At 42.7% G+C, this 12343-nt stretch overlaps 3 protein-coding genes across 3 annotated transcripts; 2 read left to right on the plus strand and 1 right to left on the minus strand.

Annotated features, from left to right (window-relative positions):
* The first annotated feature begins 436 nt into the window (after positions 1–436).
* Positions 437–3036, plus strand: si:ch211-57n23.1 (uncharacterized). The gene is made up of 3 exons (XM_052070677.1): positions 437–569; positions 938–1449; positions 2785–3036. Exons 2-3 carry the CDS (start codon positions 938–940, stop codon positions 2924–2926), a joined length of 654 nt encoding a protein of 217 aa, XP_051926637.1. The 5' UTR covers positions 437–569; the 3' UTR covers positions 2927–3036.
* Positions 3037–4090: 1054 nt separating this feature from the next.
* Positions 4091–6410, minus strand: chrac1 (chromatin accessibility complex subunit 1). The gene is made up of 3 exons (XM_052070695.1): positions 6190–6410; positions 5624–5750; positions 4091–4665 (listed from the first exon to the last, which is right to left on the minus strand). The coding sequence occupies exons 1-3, from the start codon at positions 6340–6342 to the stop codon at positions 4580–4582; spliced, it is 366 nt and encodes a 121-aa protein (XP_051926655.1). The 5' UTR covers positions 6343–6410; the 3' UTR covers positions 4091–4579.
* Positions 6411–7146: 736 nt separating this feature from the next.
* Positions 7147–11219, plus strand: gatad1 (GATA zinc finger domain containing 1). Its single transcript, XM_052070667.1, has 5 exons — positions 7147–7607; positions 8632–8754; positions 8829–8888; positions 8965–9148; positions 9346–11219. Exons 1-5 carry the CDS (start codon positions 7401–7403, stop codon positions 9516–9518), a joined length of 747 nt encoding a protein of 248 aa, XP_051926627.1. The 5' UTR covers positions 7147–7400; the 3' UTR covers positions 9519–11219.
* The last annotated feature ends 1124 nt before the right edge of the window (positions 11220–12343 follow it).

Genomic DNA, 12343 nt, shown 5'->3' on the forward strand with positions numbered 1-12343 from the left:
TTATTTTCGTGACTTTGTTCTACATTATCTTTACTATATTGCCTGTATTACGATCCCGTACACAACAATTTGAGAACTTTCCAATTAAGTGTCCAGTCCGCATATTCTTGGACTACTGCAATTTGATGGATTGTGCCAAAAATTTGTGTTGCACTCACTTCCCATTCCAGAGTGCACGAGTCGAGTTTCTGGCTTGGGCGTTTCATAAACACAAGTCGTGTTATTCAGCGCACAAATGTTTTCAAACAGTATTGTGTTGGACAAATGCCCGCTATTGTTTTGAAGCTTGTAAAAGGGCCTCGTTGGGATGCCATGAGGAATATAATGTCTTTGTCTCTTTTTCCACCCAGAAAGCGTGCTGGACTTACATGTGTTTATGTCTGCTCTGAATTAGTTGATGTTTTCCGTCGGTTGCTGGTGGGAGCCAGTAAAGGGTGAGCACTCATTCTTTCCGATGACATCAGGCAGCTTGAGTCGCGCGGCAGGACTCTCCTGGACGTCGGTGTTCACTTGCTCGAGGTATCTCTGGAAGGCGAACTGCAAGCAAGGGTGGACATTCAGTTACGACAGTAAGGCAAGACTTTGTGGTGATGTAGCAGCATTGAATATTCAAGGCATGGTGTGACTCGATTTTTCCAGTCCTACTTAGCACCTTGGTCCATGTAGTTTCAAGACGGACTGGAGAACTATTTTCATTCTCTTAACTTTGTATGTGAAGAAATAATACAAAACAATGTTGATTATGACATATGATGTATGTTTTGGGTGGGCTTTTTATGACCCTTACTGTGTGGTTGTTAAGGTTACCTAACCATTTACAGTATGTGCATCAACTGTGTCGTAACTCTGTCAAAACTGTTTTAAATTGACCCATTATTGATAATAATGTGTTTTTAATTATTATAGTGTGTGTGTATTTGTGTGTGTTTGTTTGGAGATGCTGCGTCGGTTAATGTGGAGTTGGACCTGGCTCCTGGTGGGCTTCTGTGCGTGCGCCCCCCATGAAGACATCTCTGTTGACGAGGACGACTGGACCGATGACAAATGGGGTTCCGGTTTCTCCCCCGTGTATCACTTCCTTGCCGACAGACCACCTGAAACAACAGCAGCTGCCGCATCAGCAGCAGAGAGCCCCTCGATGAACTGTACGCAGAACTTCTGGTTGCCGTCACCCACGCTTGATATCTGTTGGGAGAACGTAGCCGGGCCAGAAGAGCTGGCCCGATCCCGCCAGCTGGCGCTGCAGAACCGGGCCGCCCTCGAGGCCGTGACCTCTTCTTGTGGCGTGGAGGAAGGGGGACTCTCCTACCAGCGGCAGGCCAGTGACGAGGTACAGGGGGTGCTCTCGGACCACCGCAGTGTGGCTGAGGCCCTGGACACCATGGAAAAGGTCTTCGTCTCCCTGGAGGAGAAGAGGAAAGACGGCAAGGATGGGAGACTCCTTGCGAGGTGATTCATCCATTCCATTGGACCACTTTCTCTGAGGCTTTCGAGTCCCCTTTTTATGATATTAGTTGCATTCGACCTTTTATGCTAAAACATGCGTAGCAGGTTGATTGAGCATTCCAAATTTTACCGAAGTGTGATTGTGAGTGCGAATGGTTGTTTATATGCGTATACCCTGCGATTGGCTGGCAACCAGTTCAGGATGTACCCCGCCTACTGCCAAAAGACTGCTTGCTGGAATAGGCTTGAGAACGCCAGCGGCCCTCGTGAGGATAAACAGATTAGAAAATGGATTGATGGAGAGATTATCCAAACGGGTGAATTTGATCCATTACATACCAGGGGGTTAATTAATAAAATAATAGATGATTTAAAAAACACACACACACACACACACATTGCAGATGAATATTTTGATCTTTAAATTGAAGAAGAGGATGAGGGCCAGTGAAGAAATTATTTTTTAAAAATAAAAAGTTTGGCATGATGATCACTGTTATCTCAGAATTCCCTCTCTAACCCTTTCATGCACCAATAGTGATAACCAGTAACCTGATAACATGATAAGCTGTCCACTGTAGTAACCACCTGAAAGGGTTAAAGTCAGAATTCTCACTTTTTTTCTCAGAATTCAGCAAATGCGCAGGTTTAAAAGCTGCATGGTTAACAATTTTCCAGATTTGTTGTGAGGACTGTTCACACAGCCATTTTGACAAAGGAATCGGCAGAACAGCCAGTTTGGAACAAAGAAATCTGAAAAAAATTCATTCATTCATTTTCCGATTGGCTGTTTCCTCACAAGGGTCGCGGGGGGGTGCTGGAGCCTATCCCAGCTGTCTTCAGGCAGGAGACGGGGGACACCCTGAACCGGTTGCCAGCCAATCGTAGGGCACATAGAGATGAACAACCATCCTCGCTCACACTAGGGACAATTTTGAGTGTTCAATCATCCTGCCATGCATGTTTTTGGAAAGTTTGGAAACCGGAGTACCCGGAGAAAACCCACACAAACCCTGGTAGAACATACCAACTCTACACAAGGAGGCAGGAGCTGGAATTGAACCGACAAAAATTATGTCAGCAAAACTTTGTAGGTAGATGGAACTACCGGTACATTAAAATGTTGTTTTACATTTGGGTTTTTTTTTTTCAGTAAACAAACTACACAGTTGTTGAATATGACAAACAGCGATTGAACGGGAAAATATTGCTGTTATCTGGTGGCATTTGACAGGTGTCGCTGGACTCCAGCACTGCTATGTTTTTTTTACATTACCGTCTGGCTCATTTCTGCCCTCCAGCTATTCTAATCCGTTTTGTGTTACCTGCAATGTGTAGTGTCAAGGAACATTTGACCCACGCGAGGGAGTCGGCGTGGGCCCGCGAGCACCTGGCGTCCGCCCTGGAGAGGAGCTTGTCCACCCTGGAGGACAATCTCATCCACATGCAGCTCAGACTCAGCAAGCTCATCCGCCAGTGACCACCAGCACACCAATACGTTGATCGGCGGTGGAATATGCCGCATTTTTTGTCGCTGGTGTTGTGACTTTGCGCTTTTCGTAAATGGCAATAAAAGTCTCAACCACCAAAGAGGAGACATCATTGTAGAATTGTTGGAAAGTTCAGACATTTTGGTTCAGAGATGTCATTTTCGGGTCATTTGGAAAGTTGCTGCTATCTCGTGATTGTTTTCAAATTTGTACCAAGTACACGACAGAAATGGATGACGCTAAACTGCCCAGAATTTTAAATTGTTGTCAATGCGTGTGGGGCGGAGCATGGCGGGTAAAGTTTGATGACTCGCCATAAAACAAAACTTGACTGCGCTTGTTCTGAGCTTCATCAAAACGCCGTGTGCGTGATGAAGTTAAGCCCTTTTAGGGACAGCGGTCACTACAGTGGACAGCTTATCATGCGATCAGGTTACATCATAGGTGTCAAACTCAAGGCCCGGGGGCTAGATCTGGCCCGTCACATCATTTTATGTGGCCCGCAAAAGCAAATCAAACATGTCAACTTCCACGATGCTTTCTAAAATCTCTACCAAAATTTAAGTCTCATATGTAATGTGAGAAATAAGAGAAATATTGCAAGCATTTTCGTGCTACCAAAAACATCTTTACAGCAGCTGAAACAATAGTTGCAGAAACCGTTATTAATGACGTACGGTTTCAGTGATAACGGCCCTCCAAGGGAAACGGTAACTAAAATCTGAGAACACGCAGTTCATTCCTGAGATGTCATCAAATGGCTCTTGCTGGATGTCGATGGTCCACGTACACAGCTTGGGATGTCCCTCACAAGGTGTCCTGGGGTTGATGTTATCTTCTCACAAGCAACAGTTAATTTGACCAGAAGCCGTTCACTTATCAAGATATTGTCTTAAAAGCTAGAACGGGAGCAGCCTGAGCTCTCACGGTCCGACAAATCTACCATTATTAACCTACCCCATTGTATATGAGGCTTCACTCTGAAACAGGTTTTAAAGTTACACATAGAGTAAATATGGGATAACGGAATTACATGTATTCCAACAGTTTGACACCCCTGGGTTACAGGGTGCGCGAAAGGGATAAGAGTCTGGTTGAAATGACATCCGCACATGATTGAGGCTTCCACATGCTGATTGAAAAGAAAAAAACGCTTGTGAAATGATTCCGATTTAATCAGCAACAACGTACGTGTAGTACAGCGCTTTTTGTTCACTTACTACATGTGGAAAAACACTACAGACAAACAACATATTTCAAGTATTTCAGCTCCAGCGTGATAGGACTTTTTTTAAAGAATAGAACAACACGGGAGGCCTGGTATGTTTGCGTTTACAACCAAGCTACAATGCCTCGTTCACAATCGTTTTCGAGGCTGGAATAAGCCACAGCCACGCTCGCTATTGAATTCCCCGGCCATGCAGAACTCTCCATATGTCAAATCTTTGAACAGGTGAACAGTGTCTACGGCTAGCTTTTTGTGAGCATCGCCCCATGTAGGTAGGAAGTTCACAGCAATCGCCCTTTGCGGCTTTGTAGACTTCATCGCCAAGTCGTCCCAAGTCAACATGACTCTTACCGGTCTTTTGGGGTTTTAAATGTTCAGCAATCACATCTGTCCCAGACATGATGTCCAATTTGTTTTACAAGTCAGCGACTTCTTCCTCTTCTTGCATCTGCTCCAAAGACTTGAGGTAATCGCGGGCCAGGATCTTCTTTGGGAGGATATCTGCGGAGGGGAGAAGAACAGTCTGCTACTAGGCATTGAACGACTTCAGATTTTTTATTTGTAATGGACGTAAAGATAACGATCGTCGATCTGATGTTGACTAATCGATAACATTGTTGATTCTCACCCCAACTCCCTGGGTCACTCATCCAATCACATACCTTCACAACCTAGCAGACAATCAGAATTTGTAGAACTCCAACACAACTCTAGGGTTGCTTTGTAACGATAATAATAAAAAAAAAATTTAAACACAGACAGGAGAGAATGCTTGGCAACACTGCAGTTGGGTTGTATTAATTGTTGCTAGAGTTCGACAGTCTGTGAGGCACGGAAGGTGGACAGGTGTGATTTATGATTGGATGAGGGATTTGGGTGGTGAGGGCAAATGGATGGAGGAAGACAAGCATGTGCGTGAGATGAAAGCTGACGTTTGAGCAAAATAAAAGTTAAATATTTTTTGGGCTGATTTTAAATGATCATTTCTTATCCTTGTTTGATAGTTTCGGACAGTAAAGTACAATATAACATACATTATACTGTATATACAATATATATATTTTTAGTTTTTAGTATTTTTTTAAATGCTAATCTTGCAAAAAAGATCTTTTTAAAGTTATTTCAATAAAGACTCCAGACTTTTGTAAATAAGTGACATTGATAGTTCAGAGTGAAGTCGTTTCAAACAATGGATTGACTTTATAAATATAATTACTTGGTTTATATAAGGTACGCATATTTCAGGCTAACTTAAGTTTTATGAGATTGCCTGTTGAAAGCGCAATAAATATTTATTACAGCAGTTTTGGTTCATTTTTGTGGTTAGATGAATGATAGTTAAGAGACTTCTTAAAAGTTGAACTAACTGGCATCTCAGTAACAGTAAAATGCGGTCCATGTGGGCTGAACAATTGTAAGTCTTTCTCAAATGTTCATGTGAGTTGATTGCGGATGTCACCTGTTAGAAACTGGAAGGTTTCCATCTCCTCTGCAGCGTTTGCCAGGTCACTGTAGGACAAACTGCTGCTTTCTTTTCCTTGGCCATTGTTGAATGACGACAGTGCCAAGTGTTGAACAAACATCTCCTTTTGGAAAGAAAAAAAAGAAAAAAGAAAGAAAAAAAGTACATTTCACCAGTGATTCCCAACCACTGTGCCTGAAAGATCGTCGGGTGTGCCTCGAGAAATGACACTTCATTCGACAGAAATCTATTATTTTGTGTTCATCTAATTATGTCCGGCACCTTAGAGTGAAACACCATTAATTGCTCGTCCACAAGATGGCCGTAAGTACAATTGACACGTGTAAGCACCTGTTGCACTTCTACAACAGAATAATAACTGTGTTCAAGAAGATTTAAGAGATTACATTGTCATTATTTCACGGTGTGGTGGAATGCGCTGTGGTTTCTCTCAGGTCAAACACGTGCCTTGTTTCAACACAAGTTAGGAAAAACTTCCGAAGACGACCAAGTAGACTGGGCACTCTAGGTGAGCGGGCGAGCTAACATGAGCATTTCTTTACCGTTGCCTTGGTGGTAAGAAAAAGCGCTTCCTGGTTAATATTGGACACGTCTGGGGAACTCTTCATGATCAAGCGCACTCGGGAAATGGGCAGGGAAAGGCCCTTTTTGCTACCAGGCGCTTGATCGTCCTTGTCGAGGCTAACATGAGACATCTTCACGCGGGCGAGACGAGAAATGCAACTTCTACCAAAGTACTGTATTGTTTTGAATGGATATGCTCTTCTTCGCCGCTAGCCGGCACCGGTTACGTTTCTTTAGCGCCCTCTGTCAGGGCAGAATGCTACCAGTAGAAATAATGTATTACAGATTATCAAGTCAAAAATTCTTAATTTTTGAGATGGAAACGAAACAGTACAGTACAGTAAGAGTACGATTTTTAATTATACAAAAACATTGATGCACCATTTACGATTATTGCTTTATGTTATTTATTTATTGTTTTTAATTTGAAATAGCCCCGCCCCCGGGCTCTTATTTCTCACTGTGTGTGTTGATAACATGCCGGGGAGTGGGGGACGCTGCCATAAACCGTCGAAGAAGAACTTTTATCGGTCGTCTGCAAAACATTCTGTAGCAGAATAGTCTTTAATATTTATCTATGAATGTGGGATATAATAATAATAATAATAATGGAGAAGGTCGGAACTCATCGGTGAATGCCATGTAGCAAGAGGATAAAACGACGCATCGTCTTTTTTTTTAGGAAGAGACGTCAAATCATGAGTGTGTGCTTGTCTGAGTGTGAATCACTGTCCATGTTTTATGTTATGTGTTGTGTTTATTATTTTACTTTGTTAACTGATTTGTTAAGTGCTTTATTACAGCGGCCGCTGTTGTGAAAACGCTATATAAATCAGCATGTATTGTATTTCATTGCATTGATAGTTTATCAATATTAGAGAATACAGTACAATGATGTAATAAAATCGCTTTGTAACCACCAATTCGACAGGTGGCAGCAAACCCATCACAAAATAAACGTAGAAGAAGAACGCGAAGCTCCAGCAATGAAGTTTTTCCCCCTCTCTAGTAAAAATCAACATCATTGAAGACTATTTTTAGTGTAATCGTATTGCACATCAAATCAGCTTAGTTACGCGCCACGTTCAGGCAGCAATCTAACATTCTTCGGTGCCATTGTATGGTGCCTCATCATCGCGTTTACGGATGAAAATCAGCTCGCAGGATATTTGTATTCATTGTGTGAAGGATGCCGCTCGGCCTGAAGCCATGTTGCACCGTCTGCAAGACCAACTCGTCGTCCATGTGGAAGAAAGGGAACCAAGGAGATATCTTGTGCAACAATTGTTCGGTGAAGAGCAGCACCAGCCCTGGCGGTGGGAGCGGCGGCGGCGGCGGCCCGTCGGGAGTCTCCGCGTCGTCCAGCATTCAGCCCAGTAATGGTGGAGGCAAGCAGGTACAGACTGAGACACATTTGGCTAAATCGAACTGGAACACAGAAAAAAACTATACACTTGGATTATCCTCAAATACATACCACGTCGGGTCACACTAGGTATAAGCTTTTAAAATTAACCTGGTGATTGCTTTTTTACAGGTATTGGCAATAATGACCAAAAAAATGGAGTCAGGAGCAATGAGGGTAGAAGGAGGAAAGGAAATATGAGAAACATTCTTTTCTGAAGTGGAAGGAACATGGTGACGAATTAAACTAGGGTAAGAGAAAGGAAAGGTCTACAAGGCAAGAAGAAAAGGCAGGTCTGAGGTGGAAGGAAGGGGGTTAAAAAGTAAGTTTGAGTCAAAGAAGGTCAGCGTTAAGGAAGCAAATAGGAAAAATGTTCTGAGGTGGAAAAGAAGGAAAGACAACGAAAACAGGTCAAATAGGTAAATAAATGGAGGGAAGAAAGCAGATCATGAAGGAATGAAGAAATAAGTGGCTATAGGGGGAAGGAGGGAGGTACAGATGGACAGAGTAAAAAAAAAGCAATGAAAGAAAATGAAGTAGCAGCAATCTCGTTATCTCTGCGTCCCGCATCTTAGACGCACAATTTTCCCGCGGGACGCACAGTTCCAAATAATGTGCATTTTTGGGACGCAAGGAAATTTCTCAGTCAAAACAACAACAAACAAAAAAACTACGAGACACACACACACACACGCCAGCGATCCGCGGCGTGCAGGAGACGCGTTTACGTCAATTAAGGATGATTAGACAATTAAGGATGGAAGAGACCTGCTTTTGTTCAAAGAGTTGCAGCGTTTATTTATAATTGTATGTGCATGTTGTCATTTGTGTTATTATCATAGGATATGAATTGAATAAGTAGACCATTTCAAAATTCAAAATTTGGGACTCTCGAAATACATAATGGGATTCGTACTTTTCTGATCAGCGAGGCCCTGCGACTCGCTGGTGGTAAACTGTAAGATGGTAAACTGCAGATTGTCATTTTTTTTAAATTTCTTTTTGTGCTGTTCAGTCAAAGCAGGAGATCCACAGGCGGTCGGCACGCCTACGGAGCACCAAGTACAAAGCCCCTGCTTCTGAGAAGAAAGTGTCCACCAAAGGCAAGGGCAGGAGACACATTTTTAAACTCAAGATTGTAAGACAAACATCTGTTGCTTGGATGCGTACTATTTCTCCCCACCTCATTAACCCTCATCTCTGCCTTTTCAGCCAATCAAAGCACCTGAATCAGTCTCCACAATCATCACAGCCGAGTCCGTCTTTTATAAGGTACTCGGAATTATCCCCCCCCCCCCACCCCCCACTGTCGCATTGGATTTTTCTAAGCGGTGTGGGATCACGGCAGGGCGTGTACTACCAGATCGGCGACGTGATCAAAGTGACGGACGAGGATGACGGGAAGGCGTACTACGCTCAGATACGAGGCTTTGTTCAGGACCAGTACTGCGAGAAGAGCGCCGCGCTCACGTGGCTCATTCCCACGCAGGCCAGCCCCAAAGACCACTTTGATGCCGGCACCTACATTTTGGGTGAGCCAGCTACACCCCCCTGTCCATATTCAAATTTCTTCATGTTCATTTTGCGCACTAAAATCATGACATGAGATTTTCATCTGCGTCATCTCCATTCCACACGCACTGCTCCTCTGTCCATGTGACTTAGGTTTCAAATCATCTTCATGTCCTGAAGGTGAATCGTTTTGTTTTGTGTTTGTTTCTGTTTTGAGGTCCGGAAGAGGACCTGCCCCGGAAAATGGAGTACCTGGACTTTGTGTGTCACGCGCCGTCAGAGTACTTCAAGTCGCGGAGCGCGCCGTTCCCCACCGTCCCCGTGCGTCCGCAGAAAGGTTACATCTGGACGCACATCGGACCCACGCCTGCTCTTGCCGTCAAAGAGTGAGTATAGCGCAGCTGCACTTTTAACCAGCAGGAACTTTGATCTGTTTGTACAGTTTCTTGTATATGGTAATTATGTTTCTATATGTTAAAAAAAAAAAAAATTGGGACCACCAATTTGCAAAAAAAAAGTTGTTTTGTTTTATCCAGTCATTAAGCACACTGCTTGTTTCCGTGAACGTCATCAAAAATGTGTCTATCCAACATTTTTCGTGTCTGGACTTTGGGAAATGGCTTAAGCAGACTTTTTTCTTTTTTTTTTTTTTTTTTTGCCTTTGGAAGAAAGTTCAAGTAGTTGGAAAGAGTGTCATCCAAGGACTAAATTTTTCCCTCCCGCTTTTGTTTCAAAACAAAGGACTATTCATGCCGTACCAGAACGGAGGGACTGGAGTAATTTAATGCAGGGGCGAAGGACAGTGGGCGGTTCGGGGGGGCAGGGGGGGTTGTGTTTTTCATATTACAGTCATACCTCGGTTTTCGACCATAATCCGTTCCAGAAGGCTGTTTGAAAACCAATTTGTTGGGAAAAAAAATCTTTATTGAACACATCTGTTCACTAGTGATGGCCAAATGAAGCCCCATGAAGCAATGAAGCTTTGCAGCCAATTGGTTTGCTCACGTAGCAAAGCTTCATGGTGCATTATACTCTACGGCGCCATCAAGTGGTCCAGAAGCCCAACAGGTCAACAGTGTTAAGAATTTAATGGCTATTTGCCCAAGACAAAGATATGAATGTGCTTGTGTTCGTAAGTTAGTATGTGAACAAAATACAACAAATGCTAAGGATAATTTATTCTTCATTTTTATTTAGAAATAATAGTTTTCCCACAGTGACTGACTTTAAACGCTCTTCATGCCTTTGTCACATCCCGGCTCGATTACTGCCCTTTACTTTGGAGTCAGCCAGGCCTCTCTGAGCTCATCCGCCCCTACACACCTGCCCCGGCGCCTCAGGTCTGTGGACCAGACATTATTAGAAGTACCAAGAGCTAAACTGAGGCTCAGAGAGGATCGAGCCTTTTCTGTTGCTGGTCCCTCTCCCTGGAATGACCTCCCACTGAACATTCGGCAAACCTCCTCGCTGCCCATCTTCAAATCCCTCCTCAAAACTCACTTGTATTCTTTGGCATTCGACTCAGCATGACTTAGATTTGTTCTTGGTTTTACTGTTCGGTGCTTTCTACCGTCTTTGTTAGCGATTTGTTTGACTGTTTATTGTATATGTTAAATTGCTCCATGTACAGCACATTGTATGCAGCGATGGCTGTTCGAAAGTGCTCTATAAATACAATTGAATTGGAATTTTTTTGGACAATATTTCACCAGCTTTAGAAAATATTCTTTGCAGAGAAATGCGAGTGCCAGTTTGTATAAATTTGGGTAGGTATGGCCCAGTTTCATGGCTCTCCTTGCTCTCATGCAAGGCTCTATAATGCCTTAACATGGATGAGGTGTTATTGACACTTCACCTGTGAAATAACAATAGTTAGACAAAAGAACAAGTGAAAAGCTGCATTGACACATTTATATTAATGTAGTTATTCTCCCTTACCTTATTGGAAGCAATCAAATCAAAATGTTCCCATATAGGGGACGTTCACCTTTTTCACGCAGGTTCCGTCGCAAGCAACGGACAAGGCTCGAAAAAAGATTGCACTCGTTGCACTGTTTGCGCACAGGTGGAACAAGTCCAGGAGCCCGAAATCCACAAAATGTGAGATAACAGGCGATCGCCATTGCGTTTTGCAACCTATTTATACCGTAGTCTGTACTGTGTTTGCAATGCTTCAGACCCCTTACAAAGCGTTAATGCAATTCAGCCGGCCGGCAAGGCCTCACACGTCATCAATTCCGGGTTTTGCCGAAATGAAGCGCGCCTCGATACAAGCTTCGTGGAAACGCCCCTCCCATTACTCGACACAAGCTTCGGAGCCTCGACCCATTTCGTCCCATCACTACTGTTCACCATGGAACGCTAAACAAGGAAGCGTCACTTCCTCGTCTACCTGAGGAAGCGTCACTTCCTCGTGGAAGGAAGGCAAGAGGACTCAAGTGGCGCATTCAAATGTGTTCAGTTTGGTCGAGAACCGATTTTCGGTCATAAAAACCTCAAAATTTTGAGTCGAAAACCGATTTGGTCGAGAACAGAGACGTTCAAAAACCGAGGCTTGACTGTTCTTTAATTTTGTTTTTCTTCCTTTTTATGAACTAAAAAGCTGTATTCCCTGTGTGTGTGTGTGTGTGTGTGTGTATATATATATATATTTATAGCGGAAGTCATAAATTGAGAATAAAGTCATTTTCTCTCAACATAGATGTTTACTTTATTGGGTAAGAAATCATTCGATGAAAATGGTTTAACAGTTTCAAAGGGAATCTGATTAAATTCTTGCACGCATACAATGTTTTATCTTGATCAAATATATTTTTCTTAGCCATAAGTTATGGATTCTTAAAAATACAACTATTCTGGTGACTTATTTTTTTAAAAAGACCAACTAATATTATTGGAACATTGACTTGTAAAAATGACCGGGTTAAAAAAAGAAAAGAAAAGACTGTTCATGATGTAAGATGATTTTATTTCGATTCTTGACAATTTTACAACTCAAATCTAAAATAAATGACATCAATTTTGTAAGTGTCCAATGTTTTATCCATCTTGATAAAATACAACTTTATGAGCATAAAGTGGGGTGTACTGTGGAAATAGTATGATCCCCCCCACCACCAAAAGGAAATAAAACAATCATACTGTAATGTCGATTACAGATTACGATACAAATAAAAGTAGAACCTTATAAACGGGAAATCAACTTTATTGTAAGA

The sequence above is a fragment of the Hippocampus zosterae genome, chromosome 7, assembly GCF_025434085.1.
Source record: "Hippocampus zosterae strain Florida chromosome 7, ASM2543408v3, whole genome shotgun sequence".
NCBI lineage: Eukaryota > Metazoa > Chordata > Actinopteri > Syngnathiformes > Syngnathidae > Hippocampus > Hippocampus zosterae.